General features: G+C 44.7%; 1 protein-coding gene and 1 non-coding gene across 8 annotated transcripts in view; both read left to right on the top strand.

Moving 5' to 3' along the window:
• Positions 1-823: 823 nt before the first annotated feature.
• The window catches only part of SNRK (SNF related kinase), a 38887-nt gene continuing 15153 nt past the window's right edge, over positions 824-24557 (top strand). Inside the window, exons 1-4 of one of the 7 annotated variants that reach the window (XM_023764175.1) lie at positions 825-1832; positions 2945-2994; positions 13640-13701; positions 15241-15935. In XM_023764175.1, coding sequence (XP_023619943.1) covers positions 15347-15935 — 589 coding nt within the window. In that variant the 5' untranslated portion in view covers positions 825-1832; positions 2945-2994; positions 13640-13701; positions 15241-15346. Of the gene's footprint in view, positions 2995-11963; positions 13429-13639; positions 13702-15240; positions 15996-19836; positions 19910-24557 lie in introns of those variants that run through there. The other 6 variants (XM_006100608.3, XM_023764176.1, XM_023764177.1 and 3 more) reach the window with 6 other exon arrangements.
• Positions 20885-20992, top strand: LOC111828282. The gene has a single exon (XR_002832095.1). It is a non-coding gene; the product is annotated as a U6 spliceosomal RNA (small nuclear RNA).

Here is a 24557-nt window from a genome sequence, read left to right on the forward strand (position 1 = left end):
TTTAATATGCGCTGCTCTTCGAGTTTAGAAACACGATCGGATCATGGTCATTGCAGGGGTAGGGTTAGAGTGTAGGCACACACTGGGTCGGCTGTTGTCCTTGCTTTGCCACGAGGCGGCGGCGGGGGCCCGGCCGGGAAAACTTTTCCTGGGTGAACCGCCCCTGGGCATCCGGAAGACCCCAGCCCTTGCGGGCGCGGGCGGGGTTGCCGCACCTCGGGGAGGCGTTCGGTTTCCCTCCCCCCCCCCGGAAGCCGGGCCGGGTTGGGCCCGCAGGGCCCCGCGCCGCAGCCCGGGCTCCCCGCGCCCAGGTTTTCCCATGCGGGGTGTATTCTCCGAATATGTTTTCCTTTTGCAAACGCATCTGGAAATGTGGCTGCAGCAAGGGGGTTCCTCGGTGCAACCGCAGCCTTACAATAGAACGGGGATATTGTTGTCGGTGGAGAAAGGGCAGCGGGGTAAGGAAGGAGGAGCAGTGCGTTCCCGAGGGAGAGCTAGAATTTTTCACATTGGGAAACCTCCGTTCTTTTCCGTAGTCATCGCCTGTTGATTTCTTTCTGGACCATTTTACAGAAACCTACTGCCTTTTACTTGGACTTGGGATCCAGGAAAGTGACAGCCTTTTCTCCCCTGGGGGGTTCCTGAAGCTGTGCTAGTCCTGACAGTTGGGCCAGATACAATCTAATAGCTTCCTAGGGGACTTGGTTTCAAGTCCAGTATTTGGGGGAATTTACCAGTAGGGTTCTTAAATCTGTGGATGTCTGGATATGGGACCTGTCAAACTGTCAAGTCGTCCCCCCCCCCCGCCCCCCATTTAATTGAGTGCATTCTCAGAGTCTTAGGAGCCCATGTTAAAGCTGACTTAATGCCTTTCTCATTTTATGGTGAAAGGTGAAGCATGGCTTGCAAGTGATGGCACCCCAAATGCTGGCCATCCTATTGGATTGCCACCAAATTCCAATCAAGCATCAGATTCCTCCGTTTGGGTTCGTTATACAGAGTTGGGACACTATTCCCAAGTCAGTCTAATTTATCAGAATGTGTATCAGTGCACTTTAAAGCCTGGGGTTGTCAAGGCTTATGTAACCACTCTGTTAATTTATAATCTTGTTACATTGCTTTCCAGATTTATAAAATCATTCCCTTCAGGAAATCTGTCTTCAACGTCTGCTTAAATATTTCTCTTGGAATTGGGTTCCTGAAGAGGAATGTACTGTACAACTGGTGTTTAAAGCATACTAATTAGACAAGTTCCTTTAAAAAAAAAAAAAAAGCATTGACTCTTTTATCCCACTGTTTAATTTCCCCTAGAAAAACAGACGACATTCCCATTTCACAGAACTAGGAATGAGAGAAGGTACATGACATTCCCAAGGTCATGTGTGGACGCGGTGTAGTAACTGAAAATCCAGTGGATGGGGTTAACTTTTCTTAATGCTCCATCTTCCAGGCTTTCCGGGCAGAAACTTGGAGTGCCACCTTTCCCTTTTGCAAACCTATAGTTTCTTTTTTAAGTTTTATGCACACAAAAATTACTCCCACCCTATTAATTTTTTTTTTACTATTCTGAATACAATTTCTTGCAGTGAGATCCATTCATATACAACATATGAGGACTCAGAAGTTATACTGATTTTCATTTTTCCAGAACTGCAATATGGATGGGCCTTTTATGGTTCAAATATAATCCCATAATCCTAAAACGGAGGCTTTTAAATGTCCTTATTAAAATGGAAGGGCGTTCACATTTTTACTCGGCGCAGGAAATACTATTTGTCTGAAGTTTACTGCGGGTGTTTCACATGAAAGTGAAACTGAATAGAAAATAAGAGGTGTTTATTTTTGTCGATACCCAGCAGCCATGGGTCTACGCTTTGGTATAAATAAGGCATGATTTCTTCGCTGTAGCAGCTTGTCTAAGCCTAGGAGCTCATTGCACTGCTTAGGAAGAAAAGGGTACAAGTGAACTTTCCACACGGTCAGAATTATAGGAATTAAGAACATAGGTAAGGAACTCCTAAAGACTTGATTTAACTGTATGCCAGCTCTTTTTGGCTTAACAACCGAAAGTCAGAGTTTTAGCCAACATGCTTTTCTAGGGCAACTATTATTGAGAATTTAGGTACTTCCCAGCCTGCACATATGTGCAGGTCAGGTCTTAGAGCAATTTAGGTGGAAATGTTGACTGGATTCTGGCAGTTTTGAATGTAAACTTAACCTATGATCATTTATTCATGGAGCCTTTGTGTGTGTCTATTTCTGGGGCACCGGGTTAGAGGGTAGCAATAGCTTACAGGCTGGCGGGGACACCAACGTGAACAGTAGGGTCTGGTGAATGCCTGGGTGAGGCTTAGGCAGATCCCTCAGAAGCACAGAGATGGGGGGACAAGGAATCTGACTTGGGGCGGCTTCGCAGAGGGGGTGATGGCTGAACTGCTCTTAGAGGACAGGTGGAGTTCTCAGGTGGAGAAAAGGGGAAAGGGCCCTCAGAGTTCAGGGAGGCTGAGAAGTCAAGGCCAAGTGGTGGAGGGAGGACTTAGATCCAAGTGGGTGAAAGGGAGTTGAGGTAGAAACAGTGCAGCTGTTCTTTTTTTTTTTTTAAGAATATGAAAAGGAAGGGGGAGGAGTAGGGCAATAGCTTTGGGGATGGAGGGGAACGTGCCCTGCTATTTTGCTATAGTTTGGGAGGAGCTGATGTGACATGCCTGGGACTCAGTGAACACCGAGTGAACGCTGGAGGTGTGCTGTCTGCACCAGTGACCTGAAGCTACGTTATCCACCCTGTGGGCTCCCTCCTCATCAGTTTTTCTGTACATGTGTTTGGGGTAGAGGCCTTCTATGCCATGGGAAACCATTTTTCTGCTGGTGGTATGGGAGGAGCGCACCGAAAGAGGATGTCTGCCTTATTGTTCCTGAACGTGTATTTCTCTGCTGTCACTTCCAGAGCCTCCTGAGATTCTGCTTTGGCACCTCCAGCATTTGGCCTCTGCTCAGGTAGGCTCTTCCGCAACAAGTCAGGCCTCCTTCCCTCTCCTTACTGTGTCCTGGCCCGCAAACTGCCCCTCTGAGGCGCCTCAGTAGCTATTTCAAAGTCAGAGGCCGTTGTCTGCCCATGCGCTGTGATGGCTTAAGTTCTGGAGTGTCTCCAGCCTCAGGCAAGATTGGGTCTGTTTGTCTCTCTAAAGGCAGACTCCTACAGCCACCCATTGGCCGGAAAGGTGACGCAGGTTATGAAACCCCTGCTCCAGAGCGCAGGGTACAGGACGTGCGCTGGTCCAGTCCTAGCCTCAGTGGGCCTCCGTTCACAGAATTATCTTTCTCAAACCCAAAAGCGGGTCAGTTCCTTGAAGGCAGAGACCTTTGATTCCTCCGTCCCCAGACCAGAGTCATGCCTTGGGCGTAGCCAGTGTCCCCGGGAAGAATGCCCACGAAGAAGCTTGAAAAAAATCTAAACTTCTGTTTGTGGGTTTTTGTCAGCCTGGTAATAGAAACCATCCCGTTTTAATGCAGCTGGGTTGGATCTAAATTGTTTCACAGTCATAGAACTTGAGAGCTAGAAGCCCGTCTTCTACTCGGTACTAACATGTAGTAGACGCTCAGGAAATGGTGTCTTCCTTCCCGTGTTCCCGGTCGAGTGAATGGCCCCCCTGCTTCCACTCTCCACCCGACTCATCCTCGATCCCCTCTGATCTGTCCCTGAGCCTTGAGTTCTTAGACTCTGCTTCCAAATGTGTCTCCTCCGTCACCTCCTCCTCCTCGCTGCCCAGATGCTGGCGGCCCTCAGCGTTAAGTCTTCATTTACCTGGAGACATTTTCAGTGTCTCCTTCCCTGTCTCCCAGCTCTAGTCTGATCTCCACTTTGCTGCCAGAGTGGTTTGTTGAGCTGTCGTCTCTGACCGCTGTGCCCCGCTCAGGACTCCTCTTTGGCTTCTCAGTGCCAGCTTTCACTTGTTCACTTCGTAAAATGTGATCTGTGGATTTGGGGTCGATGATCTCCTCAGCAGGCTCTGGGATACAGAACTGAATAAAACAGGCATGGGCCTTACCTGGACTGAACTGACCGTTTCTTCTAGTGGGGAACACAGATTATTTATCGCACAATCACACAGTTACATAACCGCGGCTGTGATAAGGGCTGTGATGAAAGAGGACGTGGTGCTGCGAGAGAGCACCGGGGTGTGGGAGAGAGCGGTGGTCAGGAAGCTGACCTTTAAGCACAGGCAGAGCTGCCCAGCCCTGAGGAACATCAACTGATTTGCCAGGCCGGTGGGTATCTGCCCCGTGCCTCCCTGTCTGACCTCGTCTCCTGTGCCCTGCATGTGTGTTTGTCCCAGACACACCCAGCTCTCTCAGGTCTCTGCTGGGAGGCCTCTTTCCCACCAAAACCATGTTCATTTCTTAGTTCAAACTCAGAAAAAGCAATTTCTCTGAGCTCCTTCCTGTGAACTCCAGATTGGAAACACCTTGGGACCCTCCTTGCATGTCCAGCGGAGGTGTGTGGGGCAGTTGGTTGGGCCTGTTAAGAGTGAGGATACATATCAAAACAAGATGGGGAGCTGAGGGTGCAGCCCCTCAGTACTGGACCCTCCGGGGAGGAAGGCCAGTTCTGGAAAGGTGTGCAAAGATGTGTGATTTTGATCACACTCACACCTTGCTCATATGTATTATTGCACATAGCTGTCACAGTCACTGTCCAGGGTGGCTAGTATCTCTGTTTTCTGAAGACGTGCCTGTTTGAGAAGTTGGGTCATGTGTTGGGCTCCAGATCCTGTGGCACTGGCCCCACTGCGCTGTGATGTTGCCCCTTATATTTGCTGAATAAATGAATTTTGATCATTTTTAAAGTGTGCCTTTATGGTGGATTTAAGAGAAAAGTTGACCATGTGGTATTTTGAAATGCCGAATCTTAGGGTGCTGTCCCAGCTCCTCTCTGATGTCCTGCCCCCCTCTGTGTACACACCTCTCAGGCCATCATATTGTCTTCATATTGCACAGCGAGGGGAACATGTTTGAATAATAGATCTAACTGAGCTTAATTAATATTCAGTCACGTTGGTCCTTCCATACTAGAGATTATATTTTACATAACGTAAGTTTTACTGTATAATTTATCTAGATAAAGTTCATTTTATTATTTTTTTCAGTTACAGTGGACATACAATATTATATTAGTTTCAGCTCTACAACATAGTGATCAGACTTTATTACAAAGTGATCACCCCAGTAAGTCTGGTACCTGCATGATACCATACATAGTTATTACAATATTGACTATATTCCCCGTGCTGGACTTTACATCCCTGTGAGATAAAGTTTACTTTAGAGTTAGAACAATGTATTAAATAATTTGTGGGCAAATTATGTAGCAGAGCGTAATGTTTTCGTGGCTCTCTTTTTGAAATAGTTTAAACATTGTGTAGCCTTTTTTATTCATTTGTTTTTTACTTGGACCAAAGCAGAGTGGTTGAACTTTAAAGTAAAGTTTGACTTTCTGTTTTACCTCATTTTCTACAGGTCAGACAGTCCTCTCCTTATTGGCATAAAGCCTTATGAGTAAGTACTGCTGGAGAAGTGTGGAGTGAGAATATTCAGGCTGCAGTTTTAGGGCTTGATTCTATCCTTTGCCCTCCTATTTTGTGAGTATTTGCTAATCTTGCGAAGGAAAATCCTTTTTTAGAAACAAATGGAGGGAATGTAATTTGCAAAGTCCATTAAAGTGGCAGTTTTGGGAAGGATGAAGTTTTTAAGTAGAAAACAGAACCTCCCCAAGTTTCCCATTCATTTTGAGCAGGTGAGATTTCATGATCGTTGCCTAAATGGTGAACCATTAGGTATTTCTCAGGATCATCCTTCTTAGCCCTGATGAACTTACCTCCCTTGTACCTCAAGTCATAACCTCTCCCCAACTGGTGTTCTTTGCAGAGTCAGCCAGTGGTCTGCTATCCGCCTGTTTCCCCCACTTTCAGGAACCATGTTCTTGACTCCCGTGGGAGGGCAAGCCGTGGTCTGTGGGCTGCCTCTGTCCACGGGGGTCCTGCCTTTTGTATCCTCTGCACTTCCTTTGACATAGCTCCCCTCGGCTAACTTGTATAAATATTTATTTATTTTTATACATAGATAACTTCTTTGTAAGAGTCTAAAGGACTGTGTTGTGTCCTACACAATTAGGGCTCAAATATTTTTGCTGGTGAAAATAGACTCAGTGTACCTGTTGCTTCCTCAGCCTGCAGGAATTGCATACCTTATTCCTTCCTCGAGGGAAGCAAACTATTTCATTGAATGTCTTGTTTATTAGCATGACATAAAATAGGGTTTAGACAATGTATTTTCAGGGAAATTGGTTTATCTCACAGATCTCAATGGAAAAGTAAATTGTGTACAGAAAGTAAAAAATTTAATAACCTCCACTTTTCCTAGGTTATAAAAGCAGTATACATTCACTGCCAAAACTTAAAACGCATACTAGTAAAGAGAAAAAAATTATATAATCTTATCAATTTAGTATTTTGGTATTTTTAACATAAAAGCATGTACAAATTATATGCTTTTTCAAAAAAATTGGGACCCTATGCCATGAAATTTGGCATGTGAGTTTTTTCCTTACTATTTTATTGAGGATTTCTCCACGAGATTAAATAGCCTCAAAAAATGGCAGCATAGTGTTAATGTTAGGTGTACTGTAATTTAACCATTTTCTTATTGTAGACCCTTAGGTTATTTGTGATTATTTTGCAAATATAACTGAACATTGTTGAATATAAATATTTGTCCTTGTCTTTATTTCATTAAGACATAAATCTCAAAGTAAGATTTTAAAATTAAGTGTATGCATCATTTTAAGGTTCCTCATACATGTATTGCCAAATTGCTTGTCAGAAAGGTAATTTGCAGTCCCACAGTGTGAGGGAGTCCCCAAATGATTCTGTCTTTCAGTCCGTCAGTGAAATGTTAGGTGTTTATGGATTGGTTTATTTTTTTCTGTTTCAACCTTTTTTTTTGATCATATGTGTGTGTTTTTTAAGATAGTTTATTGATTTTTAGAGATAGAGAAAGGGAAAGGGGGGAGAGAGAGAGAGAGAAACATCAATGTGAGAATGCACCATCAATTGGCTGCTTCCTGTATGCCCCCTACTGGGAATCGATCCCACAACCCAGGCATGTGCCCTTGACTGGGAATCAAACAGGCAACCTCTTTGTTCATGAGACAACTTCCAGCCAACTGAGCCACACCAGCCACGACTGACTATCTATAATAATAAAAGGGTAATATGCAAATCAACCGAACAGCAGAAAGACAGTCCAGATGACCTTCTAGATGACCTTCCGGACGAAGCCAGGTCTGCGAGGGCTGAGCCCCTTGCACAAATTTTGTGCATCGGGCCTCTAGTATCTTAATAACCATCTTTGTCACAGTATCAGTGGGGTGGGGGGTTCTGGGGCCGGGGGGAATGGGTAGGCAGTTAAAATGGGTTCTGACAGTGTTAATAAAAGCTTTGGAAGAGAGGTTTGATTATTGAGTTTTTAAAGTCTCCATAACTTCCAACTTATTTTCCTGGCAGAGAAGTAACTGTGGGTTGACTTTATTTATTTTGGAGTAATTTCTACACACCAGCTTTTGCTGAAGTCATTATTTATTATGTGAGCGCTTTCTACCTGGGCTGTCACCATACTAATTTTTAAAGTCTCACTTACCCTTTGGTGTAGACGTAGTGACATGCTTAGCATTTTTCATCAATTAACAAGAGGCACTACCTTTTAGGAATTTGAACTTGTTACCTGTGCTACTGGCCCAGGTTTTATGGTGTGGTTGTTAACCCCTTATCTCTACAAACACCGAGTACTACTCTCCATCAGTTAATAGATGTCTGGTTCCTGAATACATTGATTCCTTGACCTGAAGCTATCTTGGACTATAGCTTGTTTTACTTAGAGGAAATAAAGATGACTTAACTCAGTACTTCAAGGGATCGATCCACATTGGCAACCCCATCACTGCCTTGCGGGACTGGGGGCAGGCTTTTCAGCCTGGCGTTCCTGGTCACCTCAGTGACCCCTGAGTCCATTAAAATTGACTACTTAGAAGAAAACTTTCAGAACATACCTTAGCAGGCAGTTACTTTCCATTGGGAAATACTTTCTTAGACATTTGGAGGTACTAGTTTTGCCTGGTAGGACATTTCTCATAGTAAATAATTGACTTTAACATTTTAATTTGTAGTTCCATCTTAATGCTGTCCAGTGACTGCAGACTGACACTACCTGATCACCATATAGTAATGATTGTCCAATCTAGTGGAAACCTCTGGATTCTTCCATAACCTTGGAGCTGCTGCTTCATCTTTGATTTCTAGCTTATACTGACAACTGCCAGGGGGAGGAGTGCTATTCCAGAAATGTGGGCTATTGTGTTTTTGGTTTTAAAAATATATATATTTTTTATTTTTTTACAGAGAGGGAGAGGGATAGAGAGTTAGAAACATCAATGAGAGAGAAACATTGATCAGCTGCCTCCTGCACACCTCCTACTGGGGATGTGCCCGCAACCAAGGTACATGCCCTTGACCGGAATCAAACCTGGGACCTTTCAGTCTGCAGGCCAACACTCTATCTACTGAGCCAAACCGGCTAGGGAATGTGGGCTGCTGTTTACTTGGGATGACAAGATCATCAGGGTTGTGTTTCTTTTGCTTGACCTGGAGGTTGTTGATGTTTCCTAGGATTTCGTCTTCTGTCTTCCTTTCAGCCTGTGCCATTTCTGTTGGAGCCATCTTGGAAAGTTCGGCGCCAAGGTCAGGGGGCTAATACTCACTGAGGGAATGCTAGTTCCTCCACTCAAGTTGGCTCTTCTATAAACATACAGTTCTGTCTGATATTTCCCCTGAGTAAGAATTACAGTTTTCAGTTTTTATATTTGAGGAAGATATCAGATAATTTCCATGTGTAAGAAGCTTAAGTCCAATTTTAGTGTGGCTTTTCAAAAACTCTTGTAGTTGTTTGTATTAGAGGGCACATTTTTTGTAGTTGTTAATCCTCAGTGGAGGATATTTTTTCATTGATGTTTAGAGAGAGTAGAAGGGAGGGTCAGAGACAGAGAAACATCGATGTGAGAGAGAGACATTGATTGGTTGCTTCCTGTATGTGCCCTGACCTGGGCTGGGGATCAAGCCTGCAACCAAGGTACTTGCCCTTGACCAGAATCGAACTTGTGACCTTCAGTCTGCAGGCTCACGCTCTAACCACTAAGCCAAATCGGCTAGGTTGAGGGCACATATTTTTTTAAAAAGCATGTCATTTGTTTGGGAGGTTTTTGTACGTTTGAATATTGGCAGTCTGATTTTGTGAGGAAATTTGTACTATCCCAAACAAAACAGAGAGAGGTTATAAATGTGGCCTAGTTTTTGCACATGGCCTTTTTGTTCAACGCCTCTCCTGTCTCGTGCCGTGGCTTGGTTCCGAGTTACCCAGGCGGAGCCACCTCGGTTCACTGGGCCATTCTGCCCTCACCTCTCCCGGGGGAGGAGTGAGTGGCAGACTTTGTTTGCTATACAGACCACACTGCAGTGGTGGTGATGTCAGTGACAAGCTAAAAGAGAATTTTGACAAGAATAACAGGGTGACTTCCAAAATGACAGGAGGTTTAACAGAGGCTGGTTCTACAACTGTTTTCAGCAGCTTGCAAAATGTGTATGGGGCCACCCACACTTCCTTCCTCTTCTCCAGCCACGCCCGCCCGCACACAGCTTGCTTCTCTCCTCAGTGGGCGAACATCAGCATATTCTTGCAACATACACTAGTACTTCTCCCGCAGATCCTGTGAACACTCGACTACTCGGGCTGTCTCATTTAGGTCCAGCCTGGTTTCATGCATGTGTGAGCATTTGCCAAATTAGAAGACTGCTTTAGAACGGCCCAACTTAGTGGTTTTCTTACTTTAAAAGATGCCATCTTAGCTATGTCACATTATAAATATTGATTTAGAATAACTTGGTGCATGGGAAAATGTTCATCATATAGAAGAAAATCCAACTCTTTGTATACGGCATCTTAGTGTTGTAAAGAAGCATAGGTTTAAAGGATATGTACTCAAATCCAAAGGGAGGTCATTCTAAGAGAGGTTATGGGTGGAGTTTCTACCGCTGTTGTGCTTTTCTGCATTTTCCAAATTGTCTAAAGTGAACTTGTATTATTTTGTGAGGAGAAATACCTAAAAATGGATACAGCTCCCCCTCTGGGTCCCTGTGCTCACGCTCGAGGGTATTCCATTTTATTTAAAAAACTAGAGGCCCGTTGCACGAAGATTCACGCAATAGGCCTTCCTTCCCCTGGCTGCCAGCACTGGGACCCAGGCCTTTGGTCCGGCCGCAGCAGCGAGGCTTGGCTTCTCTGCTCCGGCTGCAGCGAGGTTTGGCTTCTCAAGCAGAGAAGCCAAGCCTCTTCAGTCTTCAGTCGTCCTCAGTTTTCAGTAGTCTTCAGTCTTCACTCCACGCCTGCATATGCAAATTAACCACCATCTTTGTTGGGTTAATTTGCATGCTCATCCTGATTGGCTGGTTGACGTAGCGGAGTGACATCCAATTTGTATGTTTCTCTTTTATTAGTGTAGATTTTGTCTGAACGTATATTAGACATAGAAAATAATTTGGAAGGCTGTTTACCAAAACATTAACAGATTATATGCTGAGATATTTCTTCCATACATGAAACAAAATTACTAAAAGGAAAATGATAGGGCAGGAGGAAAAGCAGGAAACAGCTTATAAAGTTTTGAACAGTATGGTCACACCTTTGTAAAACAAAAAAAGAAGTTGCGTATGAATCTTTGCAGAAAGACCTCCAAGATATTAATAGTGCTGGTCTTCAGTGGTAGGACTGTGGATACCTCTTTATTTCCTGATTTCTAGTCTATATTTCTTGAGACTTTTCTGTAAGAATGTTTTACTTTGATGGGAAAAAATGTAAAGAAATAGTCCTTTTTTGAAGGATAGATTTGATAGAAAGTCATCTTAGTATCAATTTAAAAGCAAGTACTTAGATTCTGTGTGATGTTTTATTGAAAAATCATCAGACTTTGATGCTCAACTAGAAACATTATTTCCTTTATCAATCTTACAGCACCCATTTTCAATTTCATACATGTTAGGAAAATGAACAGCAGGATTTTTATGAAAGCCACAGAGATAATAGCTCAGTAAATTCATTCTCTTGAAGTAGAGGGGTGCGCCGCCCCAGCTCACCCAAGGTTTCGGTGATCCTGGGGGGGGGGGGGGGGGCGGCGAAGGATGTAGAAAAGACAGACAAAGAGAATAAGCTGGGTCTAGGTGGATCTCCTGTGCCTGGCTAAGGCCACAGAGAAGACCCAGACAGCAAGCTGAGCCTTTATTTTATAGTCAGAGGTAAACAAGGTAGTGGTCGCCATAGTTACAGTGTTCTTGTGAGTTTCACTTGTTGTGGCAGCACTTGCTGCATCTCCCTCAGCCCATTAGCTACCCAGATAAGATCTAGGGAGGTCATAAGGTCAAGCCTAATTATTTGAAGAGGGCTGTGCCCTCTAAGCTGGGATGCCAGAAGCCGGTCCATCCTTGCTGCTTGACACAGTCGCTGGAGGGAAGAAACATCTGCACAGCATATGTTTCAAGGGGCCTGGCATATATGGCATACTGTTCTTGATATGTTTGCTCCCCTTCTTAGCGCTATGTGTTTTACCAGGGTCACCTCTCCGAGAAAAGTTGTTTCCCCAGGTGGGAATTTTTCCCTGGAGTTAGGGATTAACAGGACTAAGGAAGGGAAAAAATCAGTAAAACCCCTTAACTAAGTGCCAGGTGGGTAGTTAATCACCTTAACTACGAACAATCACATTTAAGCTACATAATCTTTACTTAGGATAATCTCCTTCAGTTACTTCCTTGTAGTTTAACAGAACAGTAGAGTAGTGACCTTGGAATGGAGATAACAAATGCCCTAACCTTTAGAATAGAATGGATAGGATTAAAATCAAATGGTATAAATACAGATGTAACAGGAGAATAAAAATAGAACCTAGCTGGAGTACCTAGGGAGAGAACCTAAAGACAGAACCTGGCTAGGCTGCTGATCAACTGAATGCTGTCTCAGTGTCATTTCTTCTTCGCCAACTCCGTCCACACCTTTGGGAACCCCTGGACTTGCTGGGGTTGGACCCCAACTCTGGGACTCGTTTGTGGCTTTGCCAACAGGTCAGTCCGAGGCTTAACCCTATAGCCGCTCCCTACAGAGGGGAAGACTGAAAGAGTGTCTAATTGGGTGAGGGGGAATGCAATCATCAGAACAGCAGTGGTGGTGGAGGTAGCTAGTGCTTCATGCATGCTTTCTCTACGCTAGCCTTTATACTAAACACTACCCACATTAATTCAGTTAATCCTCACCACAACCCATGAGGTTCTGTTTTTACACTGTAGTTTCTAATGAGGAAACTCATCACTCATGGAGATCAGAGTTTGCTGAGGTCCCGTGGCTAGTGATTGCTGAGCTGGGATTCCAGTCCAGCCGTTGGCCTTCAGAACCAGTGCCACCCACACTACCTTGCCATAGAGACTGTGGATGAAAGAGAGAAGCAGGCACAGGTGATGGGAGGAGCTACTTGGAGCTGAAGGACCGGGTGCATCCCAGGGATCACCTGGCATTAGATGCAGGCCTGTGCCCTTGACTTTGCTGGCCCTGTTTTGTGCTATAGAACTGTCTCCTCTCTCCATGCCCTCATTCCCAGCAACACACTTGTTTTTACACCCACCTTTCCTGCCTACTTTCCCCCAAGCTCGTGTGAGCTTGAATTAATGGTATGGACACTAACCCGTAGTGGATTGCATAAATTGCCTTTGGCCTAGTATTACGACTGACTAGGCCTCTCAGTTATTTGTGTGATACTTAGTGTCCTGGAAAGGCCTGCAAGGCTTCCTCTAGTCAGTCCTCCCTCACTGTGCCATGAGCGTCGATGTCAGTGAGCTGCTCACATTCTCTGTGTCCATAGTGATAGTTTCTTCTCTACTATCAAGTAGAAAGCCTCTAGTGCAAAGGTGTTTGGTGTGTTCCCTGGTGGTGGCATTGCCGTGGATTTCTGCTGGCTTGCTGGAGGATGCGGGGGAGGGGGGGGTGCTTCCTGAGCTACTGGAGTGAGTGTTCCTGAGCCTGGAGCGGCTTCTGCAGGCAGGTTGGGCTTGGGAGCCAGGCTGAGTGGGTTGGAGCCCTGGACTGCTGCTTAGTGGGCACCTTGAGCCTCACTGTGCCTCCCCTGCAGGCTCTCGGTGAGGGTGAGGAGTCTGTGACGTATGGATTTGGTGCCTGCTGTCAGGAGGCATTTAGAAGATGGCCAGTTTAGTATTGTTCAGTATCATCATTTCTTCCTCCTTCCAGTGGAATCATCTCTCTGAGCTGTCTACCTGGAACGATCTCTAGGTATCTGTTCACTGTGAGATTCCCGTTGACTACAAAGATTCCTGGAACCGGTTGCAGTTCACAGAGGGGAGAAAGATAATGGGGGACAGGTCACTAAAGACAAATATGCCATTTTTATGTTTGGACCCAGCCTTAGGGTATATAATTTGACTTTAAGCAAATTTAAAACAAATGGAACTAAACTAAAATATTTTTCTGTGTTTTCTTTTAGGAGAAAAAAGCAACTAACAAAACACAGAAATAAGAAGGATTATTCAGTATGCAGTTTGCAGGGTATGTCTCGGAGCCAGTACAAAGTCACCTTTGCTTTGTGCAACCCACGTCCTCACAGCTGGCATTGGTGTTCACAGTTCCTCAGAGATCAAAGAAGATTTAGTTGTTTCCTACACTAACGCACAATACAGTTGATAGTGAGATTAGACAGTGGACTAATACTTTAAGAGATGCTCACTAACAAGGATATTTTTCCTCCCAACCTTCAGTTAATTATGATGTCCTGTTTTTAGGAATACAGCTGTAGTTTTATAGACACTGAAAAGGGGGTATGTGTACAAAGGAAGTAAATTCTTTGATAGTGAGAGTGAGGAATCATTTCACTACAGGGTAGTCTTTCTTTACAAGAGATCCTATAAGATTCGTTCCCATGAACTTGCTAGTAGATTAAAATTTATTTCATAGTGCCCTTTTGCTGGCACAGTTCTGAGAAATGTCATAGAGTGTTAATTGTGATTACCTCCGGGTACCCCAGGAAAGACTTTTTTCCTTATCTCTCTATTTACTACTTTTGTAATAAAAATTTTCAATTAATTAAATTAAAATTTAATTTAAACAGATTTATTTATAAAATGTGATTTATATAGCCACTTTCCAGGAAGTGCATCTAAACTAAAGTGATAGATGGAAAAAATATGTATTATATAACTTGGGGGCATCCTGAAGAAGTTTGTTTTGAAAACTGAAGTTGTGTTTGCAATAGTAACATTGACTTGGGTAGAATTTTAAGAATAATTACTGCCCTTATAATTAATTGAAGTTAAAGATTTAAAGATACTTTTCTGTCCCCTGGAGTTAGCTTAGAGTTCTATTTTTGAAAATTAAATATGCTTAAATTAAACTTTTTGGGGGGGAACTACTGTCCAAATAAAGTAAGATCTTACCATTTAGATTTTCCTGTTAATCTTATTAAAATTATTAGCTCAGATGCCAAAGATAACACACAGTATAGAAAAAATTTGCTTCCCCCCCAACACTTATACATACTACTGGTTTTTTATTTAAACAATCTTAGTAGAAACAATTAATAATTTAGTTTTTAAAATTAATTTGCAGAAACAGTGTAGCATAATGGTTCAGAGCACAGGTTTTAGTGTCAGACGCCTCACCTCTTGTGCCTGCTGGCCTGTAGCTTAGGCCAAGTTACCTACTACTCTGAGCCTCAAAACGGGGCCACACGTCCTTATCTCTGAGAGCAATTGTAAGGATTGAATGAGGATGACGAAAAACATTTCGCATGTTTTGACTTATTTTGTTTATTTAAATATGTATAGAGAGGGGGGGGTAGTGACTCATATCATTTTCATTTGCATGGGAGATTGACTTTATGCCTCTTATAGTTGACATTTTAACTCTTAAGATAGTGTCTTAAATGTAACATTGTTTAGAGTAGTCAAATGTTTATAAAGGGTGTGGGCTTTGAAATGAAAATTCAGTTTCCATTTACTTACTTCAGGCTTCTCTTAAAAATTTTCTTTAATGAAATTATAAAAGGAAATGTTACAGAAACTTAATTTTGTTTCTTCTCTTATTTTGTAGATGCCCATGGCAACATTGAAAATGAATTCCTTATTTTCACCAGATACTCTTATATGAGAAGACACGTTTCAAACAGTTTGAATAGTTTTTCTTCTGTTGGACCAGCATGGCAGGATTCAAGCGAGGATACGACGGGAAGATTGCTGGGTTGTATGATCTGGATAAAACCTTGGGCCGGGGCCACTTCGCCGTGGTTAAGCTGGCCAGGCATGTCTTCACGGGTGAAAAGGTGGCAGTAAAAGTTATTGACAAGACCAAGTTGGACACACTAGCCACTGGTCACCTTTTCCAAGAAGTGCGGTGCATGAAACTGGTGCAGCATCCCAACATCGTGCGTCTCTATGAAGTGATTGACACCCAGACCAAACTGTATCTCATTCTGGAACTTGGGGATGGAGGAGATATGTTCGATTACATAATGAAACACGAGGAGGGACTTAATGAAGACTTGGCCAAGAAGTACTTTGCTCAGATAGTTCATGCTATCTCTTATTGCCATAAACTCCACGTGGTTCACAGGGACTTGAAACCTGAGAATGTGGTCTTCTTTGAAAAACAAGGTCTTGTGAAGCTGACGGACTTTGGTTTCAGCAACAAATTTCAGCCAGGAAAGAAGCTCACTACCAGCTGTGGGTCTCTCGCATATTCTGCGCCAGAAATTCTGCTTGGGGATGAGTATGATGCACCTGCAGTAGGTAGGTCACCTGCCAATACCTGCTCACTTGAATTCTAGTGGCTAGAGTGCAGTGGGTCAGGTCAGTTGTTTTGTGTTTGTTTGTTGTTGTTTTTTAAATCTAAAAATAATTTCTAAGATAATTTCTATTAAATGCATCTTAATGAACAGATTGCGTTTTATGAATGCCATATAGCCCTAAAGTTGGCCATTATTTTACCTTTTAAGTGGCAAATGTTTATAAGGTATTTTTGTCAGAACAAAGGAAAACAAGGAAGTTATCATTTAAGGTAATCTCTTATTAGCCTATGGTTTGTATAATTGAGTTTTGGGAAACCTTGACATATTCAAGCCAAGAATGGTGTTAAACTAGAAGCCACATTTAATGCACTGAGGTAGTTACTCCTCACTCTGCTCTAGTCCTCGGATAAAATACCTCACACACCCTCCTTAAGCGTCTTCTAGAGCAGCAGTCGCCCACCAACCGGTGGTCCGTGAGGTCCGAAAGGTTGGCGGCCGCTGTTCTAGAGGATCTAGAAAATGGGTGGCCCCAGAAGACCTGATTGCAGCATTACATGTAGAATCTGTTCAGATATTTAAATGTTTTCCCTGAGAATTTTGTAAAGGATTGCTCCTTCCCATACAGATAGAACAACCTGAGCCACGATACCTTTGGGATAGAACTTTGACGTAGGCCTGAAGGATTGGAAATTTCCTCTTTGGTTTATGTAAATCTGCTGAAATAACTTATGTCATGGATTGGTAACTCCTTGCTTCTATTTCAGATTTATTCCAGGAAAGCCGTGCATGCCCTTGCTTTCCCAGGGCTTCCCAAGCTGCACCAAGTCTGTGTGGAGTTTCATTTCCCACCTCAGTAGCCGCCCACTAGAGGCAGATGTCCTAGCAATGGCCCAGTGTTTCCTGACCTGGTTAAAGTTTATATTAGTTACTCTTCCACTGCTGCCCTGGACACATGGGCCTGATGGGTTCCGATTGGGAGACCTTAGGCGGTGGCCCAGTTTTAGTTCCGAGCGTGGAGATTGGGATCATATGTTTTGAGGGAAGATTTATGCCTCTCCTCCGCATAGGGAAGGAAGTTGGTCTGTTAAATTTAACATAGTCCCTTGCTTGTTTCATTTTAAAGTAAACGTAAAGCTTGCATTGTCCCTGCCCAGCAGAAGCTGCATGGCCACCTGGGTCCCGCACAGTCACACACGTGGCATTCAGTTGTCAAGAACTGGGAATGGAAGTCGCTATGCTAGCATCGGTTATGAAAAGCATGTCCATACAAACGTGCCACACACGCTCCAAACCCAGCCACCAAGTGCAGCATCACTTACTCTGAAAGATGCCTTTTACAAAGTATAACATCATCGTGAGTCATATAAAGCCACGAGCATAAACAAAAATCCTCTCCTAAGCTTTCTGAAGTTGCACATGCCTGTGAGAAGTGACATTCATTTCTGAAATCAGAGTTCATTGATCTGGCACGAACTCTCTGTAAATAAAAGCGCTTTATTTATTCAGTGTTAGTTCTGCATTCACAATGTGCGGGCTTGTAATGTGAATGTTGTATGATTGTATTTGGGAAGCAGGTAGGCAAGCTTCTGTGCCCTGGGTTTTATAATTAAGCTGCTGTTGAATTTAGTGTGAGTAATAAAGATTCTTGAGCATGAAATGTTATGGGTGGAATAATCTACAGGTACCATAAAGAGGGTTATTTCAGGCTAACTCAATCATTGATTCTTCAGTGATTGGCCTGGAAAAGGTGGTAGAAATGGTTTATGAGGTTTGTTTTTTGTTTTTTAAATATATTTTATTGATTTTTTACAGAGAGGAAGGAGAGGGATAGAGAGTTAGAAACATCAATAAGAGAGAAACATCGATCAGCTGCCTCCTGCACAGCCCCCATTGGGGATGTGCCCACACCCGAGGTACATGCCCTTGACCAGAATCGAACCTGGAACCTTTCAGTCCGCAGGCCGATGTTCTATCCACTGAGCCAAACCAGTCAGGGCGGTTTATGAGTTTTGATGTTTTCCCTACTGCATGTTTAGTTCTGCTGCTTATTGCTCTCCCTGTTACAAGCCCAGGTCAAATGAAATAGAGGTGGATGCCCCTTTGAAAAGTATAATTTACTCCACTGTACTAGAGGTGTGGTAAGTTCTCAGCTCACCACCCGTCGATTTCACTAGGGGAGATGAAAACAAAACACCCCACCTTGCCTGGGCCCCACCCCTGAAGAATCTGATTCCGATCATCTTGGTGTGGCCGCACCTAGGAGCTTCCCTGGCTTCCAGCGTGCATCCAGCCCTACCTACCGTTGACTTGAACCCCAGGTTCCCGTATTTTTAGTTACTAGTGGAAAAATAGTCCAATATTTTAATTCTACTGTTCTTTAAAGAATAAGTGTTAGGGACGGAAATTTAACATCTAGCTTCAAAAAGTGCACAAGAATGTGTAGTTGTTTTTTCATGCCGAAAGCAAGCTGTGCTCATCAGTTCCTTTTCATCTGCCCTTTCATTCAGTCTGTTCACGTCACCCCCCTGTTCAGAACACTTTCAAGACCTCCCATTTCATTCGCAACCAAAACGAGAGGCGCCCCCAACCCCCACCCCCTGCTAGGTGCCCAGCATGGCCCTCAGAGCTGGCTTCCCGGCTCTTCCCTGACTAATCCCTCCCACTGTCTCCCAGCTGCCTGCTCAGCTCCAGCCACTCGGCCTCCTTGCTGTTAGCCACAATCCACACTCACGCCTGCCTCAGGTCCTCCACCTCCCCTCCCCTGGCCGAGGGCACTCTTGGCCCCCATACCACTTCCTGGCGGCCTCACCATCTGCTCTGTAGGTGGAGGGCCCCACCACTGCCTTTCTCCTGCCTCACCTGACTCATTCCTCTGGTCTCTCGCTTCCCCTGTTGAAATCGGGGTAACAATAGTGCCCGTCTTAGGGTTGTTATGGGGTTAGATGAAGGCTTAGTGCATGTGAAGTACGAGCTAATGGCAGAGGCAAGCGCAGCCTCAGTGGTCAGCGGTGCTGCTCAGCACCTCCCCTTGGAGGGATCGCAGAATGACACGTTTCCTTGGAGCTGTGGCTGCAGTCCCAGAGCGTATGCAAGGATCGCAGCCTTCTTCCTTCCTTCCGAGGTGCTTTCTTCTCCTTGGGAATCTGTCCTCGGGAGAATTTCTCAAGTGTTGGCTGCCGTGGGAAACTGGGAGGCAGGGCAGGCCCGAGACCTCTGCTCCTGTGGTTTTCTGCCCCACGGTTTTAGTTGTATTTAACTTTCCGAATGTCAGGTTATTTGTATTTAGGGAGTAGGTTAGCTTCTAACGTAGGCACTTTTCTGAGTGTGTGTTAAATGTTAGATAAAATAAAACAAAAGTCTTGGTATTTATTTGATAACTGGTTAGTTTCTTGGAACTTCAGAAGAGCTTTTCAAATCGCCCAAATAGTCACTGTTTTAATACAGGAATCCACGTGGAAACTGAAGCCACATGCTTTCACCTCAGAATGTAGCACAGGAGAAGGAACCCTTAGCCAGGTGAAAACATCGAATCGGCTTGGGTATTTTTTAAATTTTTTTTTTGTTTCTGAGGGTGTGGGGGGTGGGGGAGAAGAAACATAAACCTGTTGAAGAAAGTCTAGTTTATAGAACAGAAAATCAGTAGTTAGAACAAACTTTAACGCAATACATTTGGAATCCTGTTAGAATACACATCACACCCTAGCTGGTTTGGCTCAGTGGGTAGAGCGTTGGCCTGTGGACTGAAGGGTCGAGGGTTCGATTCCCTTCATGTGCACAGACTTCGGTTGCAGGCTTGATCCCTGGTCCTGGCTGGGGATCGTGTGGGAGACAACCAATTGATGTGTCTTTCCCACAGTGATGTTCTCTCTCTTCCCCTCCTCCCTCCCTTCCACTCTCTCTAAAAATCCTTGGGTGAGGATTAACAATGACAAAAAGAATACACATCGCTGCGCAGACTCAACTCCAAGTGGCCAGGTGGCGTTATTGTCATGTTTTTAAGAATTGCTGCAGAACACGTGTGTGCTTACATGGGGGTCTGTGCTTCCTCACTCTGTGCTCGCTCCGGGGTGGCCCTGGTGGGACCAGGTAGTGACAGTTTCTAGGGAAACCCTGTCTGCTCATGTCAGGAAATGGCTTCCTGAGAAACAATAACATTATCATGAAGAGTCACTTCTTGGGTTTAGTTCTTTCAAGGGTGGGGGCTCCTGTCAATCAGCTCCTCACAGGTTAAGGATGACTTCGGTGGAGAAGGTGAGGTGGAGAGCAGAAGTAGAACAGGTGCCACAGAGCTGAGCCCGCTCAGCAGAGATGCACCAGTGCTCATTACCGCTGGGACTCCCAGGCATGTCCGTCACTGTTTTTACCTCTCTGATTGCCACCGTTCTATGGAACCCATTTTCTATGTCACTCACTTTGTCTAACATCTTGAGTTATTAGTCTTATAGTGATGTGATGTACAGTTCAAAACAGTGCCTAATTTAATAGTTTACAGTTTTCATTTAAATTTAAGAGTTATTTAAACTTGGAGCCTCAGGAGGACCTCAGGATGTATGGTGGTGTCTGCTAAGAAGGAAAACAAGAGCGTGGAGCGAGACTCTTTATAGAAGCGCGGAACCCTGGTGCATGGGACGCGCCAGGCACAGAGTGGGCACACTGGTTGGATAAAAAGAATAGAGGGGTTGCGGGTGGCTAAAAAAAGAGGGTGATGAAATGCAGAGGGCACATGCCCCGATTGCCTCTTCCCTTTGGAATTGGATGGGGGGGTGCCAAGTCTTGCACACTCCAGATGGCTCCCTGTCCCTCTTGCTCAATATTAGGGTCCTTGAGAGAGGGAACTGTGTGTTTATATCTTATCTGTGCCCCGTCCTCATCACCTGGTAAACAGGACAAGCTCTCAATGTTTGTGTAACTGAATCAATATTACAGGGATGAACTAAAGAAATGAAAACGGTGCTCGCTTCGGCAGCACATACACTAAAAATTGGAACGATACAGAGAAGATTAGCATGGCCCCTGCACAAGGATGACACGTAAATTGGTGAAGTGTTCCATATTTAGAAAACAAACCAACAAAAAGAAGTGAAGATGTACGTTCTTCTAAACTTCTTTAGAATGTGATGGTGTCCCCTCCATGTTCCTCTTGGTCTCTGCTCACATCCTAATGCCTTTCCTTGCTTCTGTGTGTACATTTAGGGAGTTCTAGACTCACTGCGAGTCTGACGAAAGCTGTGATTCCCTCTTTAGAGAGACTCAGGCGTGGTTTCACAGGTGTGCTATGGACCACATGAAGCCCTTTCTCACCGGGTGGTTGTTTTTTCTTTCTTTAATATGTTTTTATTAATTTCAGAGAGGGGGAGAGAGATAGAAACATCAACGATCAGAGTAAACAATTGCCTGTCTCCTGCATGCTCCCTACTGGGGATCAAGCTTGCAACTCGGGCATGTACCCTGACCAGGAATCGAACTGTGACCTCCTGGTTCATAGGTCGATGCTCAACCACTGAGCCACACCGCTGGGCCTCACCAGGTGTTTTTTAAAAGGCCAGATTTTGGAAAGGCACAACGTTGTCACTGTTGCTTCGCCCAGGTATTTAGAAATAGCTCGAGGGGCGGTTCTGGCTAGGTGGGAATTCCAAGACAGCCAGAGCGTCCAGACTGACTGTCTGGGAATGGACCCGAGTGGGTCCTGGAGCTCTGGCTCAGTGTCCCCTTTCCGTCGAGAACCCTCAGGTTTGTGCTGAAGCGGGAACTAGAACTTGAGGGGGAAGGCCCGCGGCACTGGCTTTCCGAGGCAAGACCCCTGTCTAGACACTGTGATGCTGATGCTACCACGGAAAACTGAGCTGTGTCTGGGATTCTGTGCCTCCACCATCCCCTTTTCCTTTCATCACATTTTATAAAACTATTCGGGGTTTCTTATGAAACATCAGTGAGTTTAATGTTTGAGTTTTTATATCCTTGAAGGAAGTTATTTGTGCTAAAAATGACAATGAAAAGAATTCCTGCTGTAGCCACTCCTGCTGTGGAGAGAGTGGTCTCTGCATCCGTGCAGGGCGCCTCGCGAGGCGGTGGCCCCAGAGCACAGGCTGAGCACGCCATCTCGTGAGGAGGGCCGTGTCCAGGCCTTACTGCCTTTTATGTTCCTGTGAAGAGCTTTATGCTTATTCAGTTAAAGTGTGTACACATCATAATATTCTCTCAAGCACAGTCAATTTTTAAAATTTTTTATAAGTAGTAAATGAATACTCTTATAAGATATTTAAATAATACAGGGGTATTTTGAATGAAAAGTATAAACTCCTTTTTGCTTCTCCGGCCATCTCCTGCACTTAGAGGTCACTGTTTTTATCAGTCCTTGCAGGCTGTGCAGCGATCCATGTCCCACTGTTTGCCCAGACCCCCCTCTGACATTACCAGAGGAGTGGTGGTGTGGCACTTTCCAGAGGAGAGAAGTAAGATGCATAAAAGCCAGGTCGGGGATACATAGCTAATGAAATGGCCCAAGTAGAATTTGAACCCAGGTCTCTGCTGAAAGAAATCAGACCGCGATCTGCCTGAGCCTGGTTTATCTTTCCCTCTTCATCCGTCAAGTTCACTTCCCGAGTGGGGCCAAGGTTAGAGCCATGAAGTTCCCTTGGCAGTTGTCTCTGCTTCTCTGGTTTGGGTTTGTGAACCTGTGCAGTCCCCCAGTGCGTGATTGATAACCTTTTGACTCCTTGAACTTTTTCCTGTTTTCTTTTACTTGTCAAACAAGTTTGCACAAGGCCTTGAACAGCTAAAACGAAATGCAGTGTGTCTTCACTGATCGCCCCCACCCCATGTGCACACACTCCACACTTCTTACTCTCCTTTCTCTCTCAGCTGCTATTTGAAGGACAGGAACCGTCCGCCTCCACTTCAGCTGCCTTTTGGAGGCTGTGCCCTGTTGGGCAGGACTACCTCCTGCAGGGGACACACTCTGCATTTGAGGTGCTCTGAGTGATGGAGGGAAACAGAACACCTGTAACTACAGCTCACGGTAGTGATGCTGAATCGCCAGGTGGCCCAGCTCGTCAGGTCGCTCGGGGCCTCTGAGGGTTCTAAGCACAGGCCCTGGCAGGACCTCCCTGACGGGGAAGTCAGAGAACCCTCTCCCTTCCTCTTAGTTCTTAGGAACTAAAGCTCTAGGTGATGGTGAATGCCATCCTTGTGTAGAGTCCGGGATGTCTCCAAGAGTTTGGGTGGAGTTGCACTGACCAGGCTAGAGCACAAATGGAGACAAACAGGTTGGGTGAGATGATAAGCTAGTTTGGGCAGCGTTGATGTTTGATATGGGAAAGACACTTTTTGAAGTCGATATGGGACGACGGTACGCATCCTGATTTTTAAATATATTTTATTGATTTTCTACAGAGAGGAAGGGAGAGGGATAGAGAGTCAGAAACATCGATGAGAAACATCAATCAACTGCCTCCTGCACACCTCCTACTGGGGATGTGCCCACAACCAAGGTACATGCCCCTTACTGGAATCGAACCTGGGACCCCTCAGTCCGCAGGCCGATGCTCTATCCACTGAGCCAAACTGGCTAGGGCCTTATTTTTATTTTTTTAAGAGAAGAAATAATTCCCTTGTTAAGTAATAAAACTTTGTTTCTCACCAGCATGTTGATAAAACCAGGAATAACGGAGACATCCTAAAACATGGACTTTTCCAAATTCTTCATTCCTCTTCTGCTTGCATCCCTACTCTGTTCATTCAGCTGATCTACTTTCAGAATGGTCTCTAGTCATGTCCCTTAGAACCAGCCACTGATCTTGTCCAGAAAGGATGCTTAGGAACTAAAGCTCTAGGTGATGGTGAACGCAAATGAGCAGTTTTTACTGTGTAGTCAGGAATTCACATCAGCAGACCGTAGGCCTTAGGTTTGTGAATATTGTTCCAGAACCGGGGTTCCTAGGTTTCATCCTCAAACGTCTGCAGCCGTCCTTGCTGTTCTAAGAAAGCATTGCCTTTTATGTTAGCGCCGGGTCATGTGTCCGTTGCTGGTGAGCACAGTTGGAACTGAGAAGTGGTTGCATAAATCCTGCCGGTTGTAAGTGGTGAAAGGTGCCGGTCCCTGCTTCCCTGTCGTGGTTTGAGAACATTCTATTCCCACTGCTTCTGCCATGACTCATGGCTACACTGATAAAAGAGACAGAAATAGAGGCTTCCACCTAGAACTTACTTCTGGCCTTCCGTTTTTATTACTCTCTAATCCCCATTTTTTATTTTTGCTGTCTAGAAAATTCACTTCAGAAATGATGTTTAGAAAATCTCCATAGTCATGACATTCCCCCCACCCAATCCCCCGTGGCAACTGCCTGTCTTCAAATTAATCATTAGCTTGTTCTTTTCTTTTGTTTTCATTTTGATCTTCTCAGCCTGCTTGCAGCGAGCCTTGTGATAGAAACTCCACCTCTAACGCTAGAGACAGCAGAATTCAGATGTAACTGGACCTGCTGAGATTGGCAGAGGCGACCTCAGTGCTCATGGTTGTGCTCTGAGTTCCAGCTTGAGAGCCAGTTGGGGGACCAGCAACTCCACCCTTTATACTAACACAGACTTTGCTATCTTGCGCCCCTTTCTACAGTCCATGAGTTGG

Source organism: Myotis lucifugus, unplaced genomic scaffold (genome assembly GCF_000147115.1).
Source record: "Myotis lucifugus unplaced genomic scaffold, Myoluc2.0 scaffold_319, whole genome shotgun sequence".
Taxonomy (NCBI): domain Eukaryota; kingdom Metazoa; phylum Chordata; class Mammalia; order Chiroptera; family Vespertilionidae; genus Myotis; species Myotis lucifugus.